Genomic DNA, 17,449 nt, shown 5'->3' on the forward strand with positions numbered 1-17,449 from the left:
TTTTTTTTTTGTTTGTTTGTTTTGTTTTAATTTAAAGCTGCCAGTCTTTGGCTAGGAGGGTGAAGAAAATGTGGCCATCTTGAAATTTCACCATCTTTGTTTTTCTAGTCATGGCCCTTCTATCTGTCTGTTAATCAGAGTGTGATGGCTAAAGAAAATCCATTTTATGCTACTATCCATCTTGCTACTCACTAGCAGATTGTCTCTGACTCTAGTCCCAGGAAGATAAATTCCCATAAACACTGAATCAGTTATCATCACCCAAATATGTACAGCTGTGACTCTGTACTTGTTATAAGATAATTAAGTGTTTTTTTTTTATTTTTTGTTGTTGTTTTGTTTTGTTTGTTTTTTGTTTTTTTGGCTTCGGTAACTTAGTTATACAGACACCCAAAGACTGTTTAGGGTTGACTGAACCACTTAAACATGGCAGAACAAACCAATTTTTGCTTGTTTCTATAGATACTGAAGATCTTGTGGTTTTACTCTTTAAAATCCCTTTCCTATAACTCTCTGTCATGACAAGCCTGAGATTTGGTTTTAAGACTGTTGTCCTGCTGTTAGGGTCCGGAATATGCTGAAAGAACAACCTCAGACTCAAGTAGCACGCAAGCCACAAACGGTGTTCATTCTGCAGAAGTCCAGCGTGCGGTGACCCTGAAGGGAGCTCAAAGGTCTCCTTTGAAGCCGGAAAGGGGAATTCCTACTGTGGCTGTGACCTGGATTGGCATTGGCTGGTGCCCATGGAGGCTACGTGACTCTGGTCAGGACTTCAGCACTTTTCAACTGGTAGTTAAGCAACCTTATCTTCCCCAGGCCAGGTATCTTGGCTGTTTCTGATTCGTTCATTGCTTTTTCTGTGTTTTTTGTTTGTTTGTTTGTTTGTTTGTTTGTTTGTTTGTTTTCGTGTAACTCTTAGGCCTATTCTGTCTAGCAAGAAAATGAAGCCTGTCATGGAATTGGTCAGGCTTATTTAGCCAGGCTCTCTCATTGCTAGCATCTAATCAATAAATCCTTTAATTATAATTGGTTTCCCAGGGGACAGAAACTGCATAACAAGAAGTCAGTCTGATCTTTACTGCTTGAACTCTATCTTCTATTTATGATGTTTGTATATGACATGTGTATGATGTTAGACCAGGATTGATGGGACAACGTGAAATATAAGAAGGCAGGCATCTCCACAACTGTCCATTAATCAGACAACTGAAAGACACCCTTCTCCCCTCGGGTGTGGAGACTGTGCATATGGTGTGGAGAGCCGTGGGATGAAGCTACAGACAAAGCCAGCCTGAGAGACAGAGCCAGGTGCTCTAGGTAACCCGGAAGCCTCCCCCACCTGGACACAAATGGTCTTGCTAAAGCAACACACCTGTGGCCAAGCTGGACGAGCTGGCTGGATCACCAGGACTCACACTGTAGTGTGGAGAGCTGCTTGTTAAGCTGCTTAGTTATGTTTTCATCTGGGGAAGTAGTTTTTGAAACGAAGACGTTTCCACACCTTTTTTGTTTTCACTTTGCCTATAAATAATGAACCCTGGAATAAACCCGCACGGCTTCAGTCAGACTGACAGCCCTCTCAAGCCGACCCCGTGTGAAGTGTGATTTGTCCTCACTGCCCACTCAGGTACAGTTTGACTCTGCCGGCAGGCTCCAGCAATATGGTGCACCCCAAGATCCACGTGCCCCTGGGAATTCAGGAGTCACCACAGCTGGGCCAAGAGTAATTCTTATTCAAACCACCACACCTTGCTTCTCATCTTGAAGTTTCATGGAGTAGAAAGGGGTGAGATGGAAGATCCCATCTTCAGGTCACTTACCTTCACATCTCAAGGTGGTAGATACTAGCAAGGGTGGCAGAAGGTTCCGTAGGAGTTATCAGTCAAGCCAACTTTCTTGTCCAGAGTTTCTCAGTCTATCTGAGACTTTTAGGTTCTCTCTCTATCTCTCTTTTTAAGGCTGGTGCTGGGGGCCAGGGAGTAAGATGGTGGTTGAAATGGTTTGTACACAGTCCTGGCTTTCCTGGAACTCACTCTGTAGATCAGGATGGCCTTAAACTCACAGAGATCCACCTGCCCCTGGGAATTCAGGTTCCATCACAGCCAGGCCCAAGGGGATTCAAACTACCACACCCTGCTTCTCTTCTTCATTATCCCCTTCATTATGCTGAGATTGCCTACCCTGGGGTTTTTCTGTTAAACTCTAATCAAATTATTCTTCAGTTTCAGTTTGCATCCATTCTTTATATTCTTTTCTTCATGAGACTAAGAACCCTGAGAGGGGAGCCCAGTGTCAGTGATGGACTGAAATCTGAGATTACAAGCTAAAAAAGAAACCTCCCTGCCTTAGATGGTTTCAGTCATATATCTAGGCATGGGCTGCCTTGAACATTCCTACCCATATTTGTGGTCAAGCACTTGTTTTCATTGTGTTGTGTTTATACCCAGTAAACCTTCAGAATAAAGTGAGAAATCTGTTTCACTCTCCAAGAACTGACAAGCTGATTTCTACATCAGCTGCAAAAATCTGCAATCTCTCTAAAAGGTAAGAGGGTCCTGTTTATTCAACATTTACCCCAATCAACACTGGTTGCTTCTTTCTGGATGCTGAACTTTCTGCTGGGTATAAACTGGCCTTTCATCATGGTTTACTCTGTATTCTCCCAATTCTTAATACTACTGAACATCTTTGCAGGTACTCTGTAACCAATGAAATGATGCCTTTATTTTTTTTAAGATCTATATTTATTGTGCAACAGTGTTTTACCTCTATGTATGTCTATATGAGCATGGCATATTCTCTGGAGCTGGAGTTACAGTTGTGAAGGGAGAATTGAACCTGGGTCCTAAGGAAGAGCATCCAGGGCTCTTAACCATTGAGCCATTTCTCAACCCCAAAATAATTTCTTTAAATGGTATATTATATGTATGTCACATTATTAGAGGTGAATAAAACTACACATAAAACTATTATTATAGGGGCTGGACAGATGGCTGAACAGATAAGAACACTAGCTGTTCTTCCAAGGACCCAGGTTCAATTCCCAGCACCCAAGTTCCAGTACTCCTGACACCTGGCCTCTGTGGCCACTGCACACATGTGTACAGACATACATGCAGAAAACTCCCATACAAAGCAATAGCAGGATGTTTTAAAATATTGTTATAATAAAAACAGTAGAGATGTATCTGAGAGAATATTAACAATGATTACTTTCCCATATTTGATTCACGTGTGCTGCATTTCTATTCTTCCTTCTTTCATGGGAGTATATTCGTATAAGAAAGTACTCGATAAGACTAGGGGCAAAACAACAAATGTGACTTTCAGAAAAGAAAAACAACCTCCTTCCTCTTCCTCTCTGTTTGGCTTTTCCAGGGTTTCTCTGTGTACCTCTGGCTCTCCTGGAACTCTCTCTGTAGAACCAGGCTGGCCTCAAACTCAGAGATCCACCTGCCTCTGCCTCCTGAGTGCTGGGATTAAAGGTGAGAGCCACCACTGGGCACTTCTCCTTTTGAGTCCAGTAGTTAGACCCTATCAAGCCATCAGGATGGGCTCCCAGCCCTGAAGGCTTCTTTCATTAACAACCCCTTGCCTACCAGTTGATTCTTAGAAAACCGCAGAGGCGATCAGTTGCTGTTAGCAGTTCATGGCTCTTTCCCAGAGTCCCTCCTCCCTTCCGCTAAGTGAACAATGGGTGCTGATAGGAAGCTCCTGGCCACATCCCCTAAAGTCAGCCTCACTTTCCCACATTCTTTTAAAACCGCTAAGCAGGGCCCAGACAGCTGCAACTCACTCTTGGGACTCCTTTGTTTACGGATTTTATTCATGGGACTTAAGATGAACCAGTTTAGCCTGGTGACTGTTGATTGCTTACCACTAGGCACCTACACCGAGCGCACTTGAATTTCTGCAACAGACCCCTTTGCACTCAGGGAGGTCATATGCATCTCATTTAAGATGTGCTTATATTTTAAATTATGTTTGTATCTGTGGGGTGTGTGTGTGTGTGTGTGTGTGTGTGTGAGAGAGAGAGAGAGAGAGAGAGAGAGAGAGAGAGAGAGAGAACACAGTTGCTCACCAAAGCCAGAAAAGGGTCTCAGATCCCCTGGAGCTGGAGTTAAAGCTCATAGAGCAGCAAGTGCTCTGTATCACCGTCTTCCCAGGCAAAGCATCTCACCTTTATTCCTCTGTTTGCATTGTTTTGTTTTTAAATTCAGGGGCATTGGGGTGAAAGCGTGGAACACAGGTGCTCAGGAAGGGCTTTCACCTACATTTCTAGCCCTGGCACTAAGCCCCTGTCCACAGCGCAAAGGAGTGTCTTCCAACAACCCCAGTCCCCACCACCCTCAGTCCCTTCCTCTCTTTCTTATTAGGGAAACCTATAAGTTATCATTAAAAAAAAAATCATAACACCCTGGATGAGCCCAGCACAGTGCCCCGCAGAGCTGAAAGGCCGAGGCAGAGCTTACTTTAAGGCCAGGAGCTTGAGACTACTTGTGGTGATATAATGAGACCCTAACTTCAAAAGAGACAATAAAATGCCAGGCTTAAGGTGTAATAAGCACAGAAAAATAACTTCGAGGTGAGAGAAGAGAGGTCTACTGGGTTATTAGAATGGTCAAAGTAATGGAAATAGGGCTGAAATAAGAGGTTTGCTGCGAGAACCGGAGCGCAGACTTGCCCTTCATCCTGGTCTTTCTTTTGCTCACTTTTGCTTCCTATTGTCCAGAGAGCAGTCCAGTTTGGCTGGAGGAGAACGTACCGTGACCACGGTCAGTTAAAGGAAGTCAAGTGTATTTGGCTCAGACACTAACCCGGCCTCCCTCACCCACGCTACAAATCCACAGCGCCCCCCTGCTTGGCTCTCGGAAACGTTCGGGTGTTGGTGACAGCTCTGTTTATTCTGGGATCCACAGAGGTAGGTGGGCGAGGGGATCCCAGGCCAGGCGTGGGGTCACTGCGCGCTCAGTGGCTCCACCCGCAGCCACAGCCCGCCCTCTGCGCGCAGGATCAGCTCCGGCTGTCTCCGCGGCTCCTTGTCGTCCGGCAGGACGCGGAAGCGCAGCAGCGTCAGCGCCAGCGCCACCTTCATCTCGCTCATGGCGAAAGTCTGTCCTATGCAGTTCCTGCGGGGGGGGGGGGGGGGGACAGGATAAGGATTCCGACTGCGCAGGAACCCAGCCAGGTAGGAACTCAACCTGATAAGGTCCCTGCCGTGCCTGGTCAGCATGAGGAGCAGGAGGAACCTTAACGCTCCCGGGACCCCGCTTGGACTTCTGCATCACCGCAGGTCTTGTAGACCAGGGCGGGACTCTGAGCACAGACCAGCAGCCCTTCTCCTTTTAACCGCTATCTTACAGACCTTTGCAAAGAACCTGAAGGAAACCCAGAACCCGACCATCCTAACTCCCCGCTATTCCCACGGTCAGCCCCAAAACCCACGCTATTCACCCAAACCCGCTGGCCTCACCTGGGCCCCGCTGAGAAGGGAATAAATGCCAGAGGTGACCTGTCTTTGATGTTTTCAGGGTCAAAGCGGAAGGGGTCATAGACCTGCAGGAGACATTGAACCAAGGCCGAGGAGTGACTTCCCAGTACAACAGGGGACAGAGTCCTGCGTGTTGTGGGGAAGGTGGGGTCTGATTTCCTAGGTCAAAGCCCCACCTCCTCCCTTAGGACCCCTATGCCACTCCAGGGGGTAAGGCAGTCAGCACCTCAGGATCCGGCCACACAGATGGGTTGTGATGAATTCCAAAGATGCTGATGAGGCAGATGACACCTGTGGGAGAAAAGGGGGTTTTCACCACAAGACTCTGCTGCCTACCCCAGACCCTCTTCCCCTGGTCCTATGGCACCTTTGGGGATGACACGGCCATGTGGGAGCAGAATGTCTTCGGTGCAAACACGGGCGATGACGGTGACTGGGGGGTGCAGCCGCAGACTCTCCTTGATGCACATGGTGAGGAAGGGCAGCTGGGCCAGGTCGTCCCTAAGGAAACCCCTTGAACTATTACCCAGGAAGCAAAAGAGAGGCTGGCAGTCTATGTGGATCAGTGAAATGCTTTCTAACAGTGATAACATGAGCCCTAGGTAAATGAAATGTGTGGGACCTGGAACAGTGAAAATTAGAAAGTATTCTAAGTTAGGACTGATCTCCTGTCTAGTTGGGACTTCTGATTAGTCCTTGGCCTGGGCCCTCCCAGGTCTCTGGAATCACAGTGGAGCTGGACACAAAACTGGGGTAAGAAGGCCATTGTAGGAGGGTTTTCTGAGGGAAGGATCGATGGATGAATGACCCGGGGGCTCTGGGCACCACATAACTATTTACTTTATATTTTATTTTATTTATTTCATTTCATTATATGAGACAGAGACTCTTCATGTAGCCCTGGCTGTCTTGGAGCTTGCTATGTAGAACAGGCCAGTCTCAAACTCAGAGGTCCTCCTGCCTCTGCCACTCAAGGGCTGGGGTTAAAGAAGTGTGCCCCTACACCCAGACATTTTATTTTATTTTTAATTAGGTTTATGCGCATGTGTGTGGATATGTGGATATGAGGTCAGGGGCTTCAGAACCACCAGATCTGAGTTACTGACGGTTGTGAGCTAACAGGTATGGATGCTGAGAACCAAACTGTGCAAGAGCAGGAGGTGCCCCTAACAGCTGAACCATCTCTCTAGCTCCAGCATACTGTAATGCCCAAATATCACCAGTGAGCCCCTGAACATCTCACCACAGTAAGATCTAGGGTACAGGAGAACAACAAACCATCATGGAAGAAAACATCTATTGGAGGGAAGTGCTTATACTGAGCACGTGTAAAATGTTGCTATCTTTCCCTTAATTACCTCTGTTCTCTCAGCAACACAAACTGCTCTGTTCCAAACCCAACAACCCTTTCTTTGCTAGCCAGGCTTGGTATCAAGTCTCTCCCCTGGGCTCAGACTCTGTATCCATGAGCATATGTAGGAGAATCGTAAAAAAAAAAAAAAAAAAAAAAAAAAAGACTCTTCCCTACTTGAGGAGGAAATCCAAACAGAGGGGCTTAGGAATGGTCCAGGAAGACCTGAACTCACCATTCAACCTCCTCAGGTTCGCGGTCCTTCAGGAGCTCCCGAACCTCCTGCCGGCAGCGCTCCTGGTATTCCGGGTGCCTCGCCAAGTTGTACAGGATCCAGGAAAGTCCACTGGCTGTGGTGTCATGGCCTGAGGGAGGGGCAGACAGGCATGGGTCTCTGCACTGCTTCAGCACAGCGGAGAGTGCCCAGGTAGTGAAATCCAGGAAAGGGAACAAAGGATAGAACAGAAGGATTCCAGGTCCTGCCAGCAAGTTTAAAGATGGAGAAACTCCTGTCCCCTTTCTGGTCCCACAGTGAGACCCTCACCCTCAAACATGAAGGTGTCAGCCTCCGCTCTGATGTCTTCATCTGACAGCTTGTTTCCATCTTCATCCTGCAGACAAAGCAAGACCCCCAAATCACAGCAGTTGTGAAAATTCTTGTGCTTAAACTGTGACATTCTCAGAAGCTTATCTGTTCAGAGATCAAGGGCCATCCCCATATCTTGTCTATTGGTACAGTCTGAATGTCCCTGGCTTTCTGCTGGCTATCCTTGTCTCCTGTGTTGTCCACAATTGGAGGAGTCAGCAATCTACACAAAAAAATGTCACCATGTTTCTGCACAATGAGCGAATTCTGAGAAACTGACAGTGACTTGATATGGAAGATATGGCAACTTGCCTTGGAAATTAGAAGTAAAGTTTTACTCCAAAGACTTTTACCCACATTCTAAAGTGCTAGATCCAGGGAATCTTATCTTATGTCATGTGGAAACATTTGCTTTGCAAACCTTGAGAGATCCTGTTTAACTCCAGAACAAAGTTTCCTGCCTCTCCTCTTTTTTTTCCTCTTCCTGCCCTCTTCCTTTTTTTTTTTTTCTCCTTTCTCCCTCCTTCTCTCTTTTTCAATATTTACCACTGTGGGGGGAATTAGACTCAAGTATACTTGTTATTCTATACAAACCACAAGCCGCTGATGCATTGTGCTTTCTCCGTGGTGTAAACCTCACTGCACATTCAGGTAAACACTTCATCTCCTGGAAGAGAGGGCACTGGAAATGGGAGCCATTGCTACATCCTTTTCTGCTTGTGTCTGCTGCCATGACTGATATGATATGATATGATATGATATGATATGATATGATATGATATGATATGATCATTGACTTGGGGCAGTTGCTAGAATGTGTGTGTCTGTTTGTGTGTGCTTTGTGCACACCTATGCACGCACACACTTTAGAGAGCACATATATAAATGCCATGCGATGATATTTTAACCTGTGAAATGCTCAGGCTCATCAAGGTTTCAGGCTTGGCAGTCTATTGAAGTCTGCATTTCAGAATCGTCTCTAAATTCTGCCATGTCTCTCCCAATCCTAACACTCTACATGTGCCATCTGCACCAAACTCACGTTATTCGACTTGGTATTTGGCATCAATGTCCATCCCGCTTCTTGAGAAGCCCACCTTGGTCAGCAGCAGAACATCAATGAAATCCAGCGTCTTGGACTTGGCCTTGGACGTAAGGAAGGCATCCAAACCCTGATCTGGGAGGGTGCAGCGCCGCTCCTGGATGATGGCGTCAGTGAATTCATGTACCAGCTTGCAGGCCTTACGGAAGCGCACTCCATCAGGGGTGAGATTGTACAGCAGGTCTGCATGCAGCAGAGGCTGCTGGTGCCTTTTGGCCACTAGGGCACTGAGCTCCAAGATGGCAGAAATATATTCACTGGGCTTCCTGCAGGATTTTGGTAAAGGAGGCAGCAATTTAACAGGTGTACGTCTTGGGCCTCTTACCACCATCTGGGAGCCATTGGCAATGGAAACAGTTGGCCAGAGGCAGAGTGGAGTGAGCCCTGAGAGTCAACTTGATCTCACCAAACTCATCACATCTCTGTGACCACATCTTATGTCCCCAAGCCACAGTGTGGACACCTCTCAATACTGACTTGCCATGAAGACACCGGGTAAGTTTGACAGTGGAAACAGTGACACTGGTAGGTGAGCTGAACCCTGGAACCTTTGGAAAAGAATGAGGTCCAAGCTGGAGGGACAGTTTAACAAGGAGGTAAGGCAGTCTGGACCCTCAGAGGAGCTCAGCTTTGATCATGTCCCCTGTCTACCACCAGCTCTGCTATAATGTAGAGCTAGCTCCCAAAAGAGTGTTGGGGGAGGGGGCGTCTCTTTGTGCATCCTTGGCCGGCTGGTCTGGAACTTGCTTTGTAAATGAGGACGGCTTCAAACTCCTAGAGCTCTGCCGGCCTCTGCCTCCCAAGTGCTGGGATCAAAGGTGTGCACCATGCCTGCCCAGTGTTTGTGTGACTATGTTTGTATGTATTCTTAAGCTTTATTTATTTGTTTGTTTGTTTTGCTGGGCATGGTGGTACATACTTTTGATCCCAGGACCCTGGAGGCAGAGGCAGGTAGATCTCTGTGAGTTTTAGGGCAGCCAAGGCTACATAGTGAAACCTTTCTCAATTTTTAAAAATGAATTTGTATTGTATGCGTTTTGCCTGGTGGTGTATGCATGCTGTATGTGTTCCCAGTGCCCTCGCAGGACAAAAGGGTATGGCGGGTCTCCTGTGACTGGAGTCACAGATAGTTGTAAACTTCCATGAGGGTGCTAGCAATCAAGCCCTGGTCTTTGGCAAGTGCCATCTCTTTAGTTCCCTATAGGATGTAGAAGGCTGTAGAACTTCAAGATGTTTGGTCTAGGGAGAAATTTAGGATATGCTCTTGATAGCGAGAGTTTATCTGTCTGCCTCTTTGTCTCTCTGTTTCTGGATGCCATAAGGCATCAGACTCTTATTTTTTTTTTTTCTTTCTGGTTTTTCAAGAGAAGGTTCCTCTGGGTAGCCTTGGCTATCCTGAACTCACTTTGTAGACCAGGCTGGCCTTGAACTCACAGTAATCCTCCTTCCTTTGCCTAAGTTTTGGGATTACAGGCATGCACCACTGTGCTTGGGTGACGCATTTGACTCTTTTAACGAGTGTTTCTAGCTGTGCTGTGCTTTTATAACAGGCTCAAGAATAATGAAGCCAACTAACCGTCAACTAACGTTTCCAAAGCCTTGAGCCAGAACGTTTTTCATGTTTCTTTTTTCCTTCCTTGCTTTCCTTCCTTTCCTCCCTTCCTCCCTCCCTTCCTTCCTCCCTCCCTTCCTTCTTTCTTTCTTCCGTTCTTTTTGTCTTTTTTGAGATAGGGTTTCTCCCTATATCCTTGGCTGTCCTAGACTTACTCTGTAGACCAGGCTGGTCTTGAACTCACAGAAATCCACCTCCCTCTGCCTCCCAAAGTGCTGGGATTACAGGTGTGCAGCACCGTGCCCAGCTGCCTTCCCTCATTTCAAGCTCTCTCAAGTTCTTTGTCACATTGTTGAAAATATAACTAACATAAGCACAAACACCTTGATAGTTTCCCTGGAAGTGTAACTTTACCTGGCCTTATTCTGGCCGTATGCTGGCCTTATGAGCTAGCCACTGCTGATCTCTTGAGTTTTATTTCCAACATGCCTTCCCACTGCCTGTCCCACAAGTTCCTCTTGTCACCATCTTTGTGGCTTTATTGAAACAATTCTACCTCCTGGAAGGATGGCTCACTTTCTTTCCCAGGACTTTCAGTGTTGGTTCTGAACCATGTCCACTAGGGAGGCCACTCTGCTCCCTCCTTTTGGTTTGTAGCCCAGGCTCTGAGGCCCAGAGTAAGGGACTCACTCCTGACAGTTGCTGTCAAAGCTGAAGACACATTTCTGCAGACTGTCCAGAGTCATGAGGCTGACATGTTCAAACATGTCCAGACGGGTGCTGCCTTCTGAGATCAAGCGCTGCCACTTGGCCTGGCAGAAGGAGAGAGGCTGGTATTGGACCGTGGCTCCTTGAGACCCTACCTAAACTCAGCTCCTGATCCAGAAGCAGTTTCCTCATCTTATTCTCCACCCAACCTCAGGAAGAGTCAGGGTTTGGGAATGAGGAGTTGTGACCCAGGGTTTCAGGGACTCACATGCATGATGTTGGTGCTGTCATTGAAAATCTTCACGTAGGGCTTCAGGATGTTGAAGTGGAAGGCGGGTGTCAGCATGCGACGGTGCCGGCTCCACTTGTCACCAGCACTCACCAGGAGCCCATCCCCTGGGAGGGCAGCCAGAGTGCCAGGTAAGAATAGAACCATTCCCTGACCCCTAAAGCTGTCCCCTCGCCCATCACCTGTAAGTACTCACCTAGCCAAGGTTTCAGGATGCTGTAGAATATCACATCCTTGAGTGCAATGGCAGCTGGCATGAACAAGGACAGCCAGGGGTCATGGTATGAGTGAGGACAGACCAGGAAGGTGGGTGGGAATCCCTCCCAGGAGTCCGCATTTCCCCCTCCAAAGTCCACATGCCAAGAAAAGACCCAAGGACAGAGGAAGCAAAATGAAGTAGAAAGTGAGAGAAGGTCAGGCTAGGCGGCGGCGGCGGCGGCGGCGGCGGCAGCAGCAGCAGGTAAAGGCGTGGCTTAACTTGCTACCTTATGCTGCAGCGCCACTTCACGTGGCTTCTACAGAGTCTAACAGGTAGTCTCTGCTGTATCTGAGCCCATTACAATACCCTGTGACATTTGTTGGAACCTATGTCCATTGTCTAGGCATCCTAGGTATCTGGCATCTCCTGAACAGGTGTGGGACATCACATGAACACATAAGGGTTAACATGACATGGCATGGCCTTAGCACACGTAACTACCCTGACATGACACCTCATGCTGTAACATGGACCAGAGATTATCTGACAGGCCTCTGTGTATGCCTCAGACGAGCCTCTGACAAGATTTGAGAATGGTCATGTGTGGTGGTCTGAATGAGAGTGTCTCCTATAGGCTGATGTCTCCGAACCCTTGTCCCCAGCTGGTGGCACTGTTTGGCAAGGTTTAGTAGGCACTGCTTTGCTAAAGGAAGTACCTCACTTGGAGCAGGTTTTGAGAGTTCATAGACTCTCCCTACTTGTAGATTGCTCTTTCTGTTGCGTGTTTATGGTAGAGTATGTGATCTCTCAGCTTTCTACTCTTATCACCATGTGGAAACCATAACCCACATAAACTCTTCCTTATGAGATCCCTTGATCACAGTAATTTATCACAGCAACATACATGTAACTAAGGCATGGTGATTGTTGTGATTTCCAACACTCAATGGATTAAAGCAAGAGAATCCAGACTTTGGGGCTAGCCTAGACTGAGTAGCCAAACAGTATCTCCAAAAAAGCAAAAGCTCTAGTAATATACCAGATATGGCCCACATTGTGACCCACTGATCTCACCTGGATGTTCTTAAGTCTTGTCTTGGATACAACCCACATATCTGTCATTTCTCAGAAGAACCCTAGGTCCCAGGCCTCATATAGTCCCAAAGAGATCCCAGATATGAAAAGCAAGGCCATCTCCAATACCTTCTCAGATAAAACCTGCCATGCTAAGTAAGGACATGCCCATCTTCAGGCAATCCCAGGTGAAACAAACACAACCCCCCCCACACACACACATAAAGATGAAAATGTAAAGGTGACTTGCAACAGCTGTGACCCTACAGATAACATCACACAATTATGCTTACAACACAAGCAACACGATCGGATATGAAGCAGGGGATGCCAACGTGAGAAAGATGTGGGAGCATCCACCTGGGGAAAGAGCATGGGCTCAGGAAAGTGGCATGGTCTGGACTGGGGAGATGACCCTGGACAAAAGCACTTGCTGCATGTGAGTCTGAGGATCAAAGCACAAATCCCCAACACCAGATGTAGCCACACATGTAAGATAGGAACCAGACACAAGAGAGTTCTCCGCCGGCTTCTGAAGCTTGAGGTTCAGCTAGCATCCGCATACAAAAGCAAACAACTAGGGACTCTGCCTCAAACAAGGTGGAAGGCAAGGATCAATGAACAAGATGCCCTCTGACCTTCACAGGTATGCCATGGCATACCTAGCTCTGCCTTCACCATTCCTACTCATGCCTGCAGACATTGCTTAAGCAACTCATCCTCCACTCAGCTGTCAGGTGCCCTCTCCCTCTGAGCCATTCCTGACCTCACAAGGTTAGAGAAGTTCCTGTCAAGTTCTAGCTCAACAACTGACTTCCTCTAGGAGAGGACTTTGGTTTTAAGACATCTGAGGCTCCAGAAAAGTCCAGAACACCAAGATATAGTAATAGTATAGGGGAAAGGAGGAGGTGGAGGAGGAGGAGGGAGTCGTGTGGGAGCTGGTGAAAACATGAAGAGAGCCTGACAGGGGAAAAAGGATGGACTGGACCACTGCAGGAGCCAAACAGAAGGGACTGGAAACCCTCAGATTCCCAGGTTCAGCTTCCGTGAGTACCTGAAGCATTGAGGATAGATCGGACGCTGTCACAGTGACACAGGCTGATAATGGGGGTAACGGGGCCCATCCACAGCATAAAGCCTTGGGGATAGGTTCCCACCAATTCAGTCAATTCCTTCATGCCCTGCTCTGTAGGAGGCACCTGCAAACAACACAGGGATCATTACTTCCTGAGGTAGTTCCTAGATGGGACCAAGTTTTCTGGGTCAAGCCCAGGTAGGGGCGCCCACGACCCCTGGGTGTATTCTGTGATGACGTTTCAGAAAGAATTATTATTCACATCCGTCAACAATGTGGACAGCACGTCTAACCCACTGAAGTTCTGGAGAGAATAGGCAGAGCTGGGGAACCCATCTTCTCCTGCTATCACGTATGAAAATTCAGGTCCTTGAAACATTGAACTCCATATTTACTCCCAAGCCCCCATCCCCACCCCTGGGTTCTCACACCGTTGTTCCAAGACTGAGTAAATAACAGCCCATGTTCCTAGTATCTCGTTTGCAGATGAAATACCGAGGTACCCCTCAGTCACCATAAAGACATAAGCCAATTACCATGACGAAATGTACCCCTCTCTCCTCTACCTTACTTTACATATATGTATATATTATAAGTGACTGTGTTTACGTGATAATGTACTGCATAATGGTGTTTTGTTTTGTTTTTTTTTTTTTTTTTTTTTGTCAGACAGACTGCACAGATGACTTTGATCTCTTAAGGCTGCAGTGAAACTAAAGAATTTCTGTGGCCATTGCTTCTTGGCCTTTTGGCTAAGATCATGTGAAGAATTTCGGTTGCCTGTTATTTTTCTATACATTTCTATGTTTAGACACATTCAGATGCATAAATACCATATCACAAATTGCCTACCATGTTCAGGGTAGCACCATGATGCACAGACTTGTGTATCAGAACAGTTGGTACCCTATAGGTGCACAGGAGACTACAACTAGTGCGGTTGTGTCAGAAGACTCTGATGTCAGCACAATGACAAAGCCACTTCTGGATGCACTCCTCAGAATGTCCTCATCACTCCTTGATGTCTAGCTCACTGTGTGTGTGTGTGTGTGTGTGTGTGTGTGTGTGTGTGTGTGTGTGCACACTTTTGGTTCTACTTCTCCAGTCACTTTCCCAGGATCATCAGAAAGTCCCACCTGAAGCCTTTGGAAGTGACACATCCTCTGTCATGAGTGAACCTGTGTCCCAGTTTTGCAGGGATGCTTCTTCCTGTTTTGTTCCTTTCAAGACATGCCCAAGTCCCAAGTGTCCATTCCACACCCAGTGGACAAGTTATATCATCTACCTTTGACCTTTCATGTTCTGTCTGGTCCATAAAGTCTCCAGAGCCTCCCCTGGACAAAGGCCACACACCAGGGACATTTTAGCCTTGGCAGGTTACAGGGAAACAGAAGTGACATTTAAGCCTCCATTAGGGTGGCAGCTCCCACCCACCAGCACCGGCTGCCCACCAGCCTCAGTCAGAGTATCCGAACCTCTGTACACAGCCCGCACTGAGCCATTTGCAAGTGAAACAACTGGGGTTAAGCCACCTAAATGAGAGAGCAGGTGTCAGTCAAAGGCCAAAGTGTCAGGGTAAAGGTTGGGGTCGAGGAAGGTTCGTGGGAGGGCGGTGGACAGCATTTATCCAGGTAGCACATCAGGGCTCACTGTGCTCTATCTTAGGGGAGAAGAGCACGATAAGGAGGAAGTGGCCCAGGGAGGGGCAGTGGGGAGTGAGCCTGCAGCTCTGCTGTATCCCAGCTGTGCCCCACTGTGTGCAGTTAGGGAGAGAGATCAAAAGTCAAAGCTAGAAAACTGGAGGACAGAGTTGGGCTCACAAAGAAACAGTCACAGCCCTTCCGGACCCGCAATTCCCATAGCAGGCATGAGGAAATGTCAGGAGTTCTCACTCTGACGTCCCACCCTGAGAATCCATCAATGTCATTCATTCAGCATGAGGAACATAGTTGGAAATACCAGAGCAGAGCTGGGTGGGAGTACAGGGAAGTGACAAAGACATAGAAGATCCACCAAAGGTCATCATCAGCTAACCCACTCCATCACTCTAAGCCCCATTCCAGGTGTCTCAAAAGTCTTTTCACTCTGACACCCACACCTACCCTGATGCCACACTTACCATGCCCACATGACCCATAAGCCAGTTCCGTTTGGGGGGCTGAGGGAAGCCACGGAGGCGCTGACGGTTCCCATAGGCAGCATAGATCTGGGTCAGAATTCGGGCCAGAATCCAGGAGGCTCCAACCAGGAGCAGGAGTTGCCATGGAGAGGCCACCTCAGGCCCCAGCCAGGACAGGCTCAGCTGTGACATCCTGCTGGTGGATAGATGTACCGTGAGTAATTGAGGTCCAGGAAAGGGACAGGAATCTCCAGAGACCCTGGAAAGAGGACAGAGCAAGAAGGAGGAGTAAGAGTCAGGGAAACACAGAGGAAGAGGCTACAAGAGTTCAGAGGTGAGAAAGGGGAGGAGAAGCATGGTAATGAGGAGGACCAGGGCTAGCAAAACACGAAGGAGGAGAGGAATTGACTGCAGTTAAGACCTCCCTAAATTATGCAAAACTAACCAGTGGTTCAGTTATTCAGAAACCACCATCCACAAGGCCAGCTGGCTCCTTGTGGCATTCTTGCTTTGCCAGCTGGCTGTCTGCCCTGGCCTGGCCTTGGTTGTCCCCTCCCTATTCCAGACTATGTCCCTACAGTATCTACACCAGCCTGGCACCTCCTCTCAGAAACAGCAATCTACCACACCTTCCCTCTCCTGGGACTCTTATGTCCCGGCTCCTGGATGCTGGGAGGGTGGGCTATTCTAAGCCAGCCAGTCCCTGCCAAGCCTGCATGCCTCTTCCTTGCCTGGACAAGTGACCAAGATGGGGGTAGAATGAGCGTGGTGCAGAAGGGTGATCATAGGCTTGCAAAACATGAACACCTGAATCTTAGGACTATCGTGGGACAAGGCTGACCCTGAGTTATGCATTTCCAGAATCCCTGCTCATCCAGGGACATGGTAGAGTAATTCAAAGGGTGAACTTGGGGCTCTACAAGCTAGCAGAGCAGAATCTGGCCACCCTAGTCCCTGACTGCGTCTTGAACTCTTGGCTAATGGGCTGGGAGGACAGCCGGCACTGTTTTTTCAGTGCAATATTAGAAGGCTATGGGATTGGAGAGCCTGCCCCCCAGCTGCTCAGCCTGCTGGCGATCAAGTGCTGTCTTTTCAGCAGAGACAATACTGTCAGGAGCAGAAGTGAAAAGTGACCCCCAATTGGGGTTTCCAGGTCCAACGTTAGGAATCTAGAATATAGCTGAAGCTGGGTGTGGTGGCTCATGCCTTTAATCCCAGCACGCAGGGAGGTAGAGGCAGATGGATTGTTGTGAGTTTGAGGCCAGCCTGGTCCACAAATGGAGTCCAGGGCAGCCAAAGCTATACAGAGTGTTATGAGTTCAGGAATAGCCGCACACTGACCACTCAGACACCAGACTCAGACTGATGGAAGTTTATTGAATGCTGAACAAAAACTGACTCGTCAGGGACATAATCTGAACTTGGGAACTAGACTATGATGCTGTTCTGTTTCTGAGGAAGGTTTTTTTTTATACAAAAAAACAAAACACCCCCCCCCAAAAAAAAAAAAAACAGTAACCAGGTGTATGTAGAAAGTGAAGCAGGGAGGCATTACATTATTTTGACTAGCTAAACATAATTAATTTTGTCTAAGTATATTGTATTGTATCTAGCTAGCCAGACAAAGCACTTCAAGGTGATTGGCTAGGATTTAGGGTAGGGGAGCTCTTGGGGGCACTAAAGATTTCTGGGAGCAGGAAACATAACAGGATGTTGTGATCTTTAACTCAAACAGAACATGCATTTATCATCTATTGTTTTATTTTAAGCAGCAAGTATTGAACTATTGAATTGTATCCTGGTCTCAGGCACGTAGGCCTGAGAACTTGAACTTAATTTCATCTTATGATTAAAATGGAGTTGTGGAGGCAAAATGGCTTCTGATGTGCTAAAGGCGACAGCA

At 47.5% G+C, this 17,449-nt stretch overlaps 2 protein-coding genes across 2 annotated transcripts in view; both read right to left on the minus strand.

Annotated features, from left to right (window-relative positions):
* LOC129680363 (zinc finger protein 709-like) overlaps window positions 1-17,449 on the minus strand; it is a gene marked incomplete in the record, with an annotated part of 180,929 nt that overhangs the window by 45,059 nt on the left and 118,421 nt on the right.
* On the minus strand, window positions 4,884-15,914 carry LOC129680367 (cytochrome P450 4F1). The gene is made up of 12 exons (XM_055611985.1): window positions 15,547-15,914; window positions 13,407-13,551; window positions 11,276-11,329; window positions 11,059-11,186; window positions 10,773-10,894; window positions 8,526-8,796; window positions 7,387-7,453; window positions 7,078-7,207; window positions 5,859-5,992; window positions 5,718-5,782; window positions 5,474-5,556; window positions 4,884-5,129 (listed from the first exon to the last, which is right to left on the minus strand). The coding sequence occupies exons 1-12, from the start codon at window positions 15,736-15,738 to the stop codon at window positions 4,958-4,960; spliced, it is 1,563 nt and encodes a 520-aa protein (XP_055467960.1). The 5' UTR covers window positions 15,739-15,914; the 3' UTR covers window positions 4,884-4,957.

Source organism: Psammomys obesus, unplaced genomic scaffold, assembly GCF_907164565.1.
Source record: "Psammomys obesus unplaced genomic scaffold, mPsaObe1.curated_primary_1811, whole genome shotgun sequence".
Lineage (NCBI taxonomy): Eukaryota > Metazoa > Chordata > Mammalia > Rodentia > Muridae > Psammomys > Psammomys obesus.

What these genes read in the sequence shown, in the direction of transcription:
- LOC129680367 (XM_055611985.1), bottom strand. Translation starts at nt 15,738, where the DNA reads ATGTCACAGCTGAGCCTGTCCTGGCTGGGGCCTGAGGTGGCCTCTCCA. An exon ending in CATCCTGAAACCTTGGCTAG is followed by an intron (nt 11,187 to 11,275) that starts GTGAGTACTTAC and finishes CTGCCCTCCCAG; the next exon opens with GGGATGGGCTCCTGGTGAGT. An exon ending in GAACCTGAGGAGGTTGAATG is followed by an intron (nt 5,993 to 7,077) that starts GTGAGTTCAGGT and finishes GGGTTTCCTTAG; the next exon opens with GGACGACCTGGCCCAGCTGC.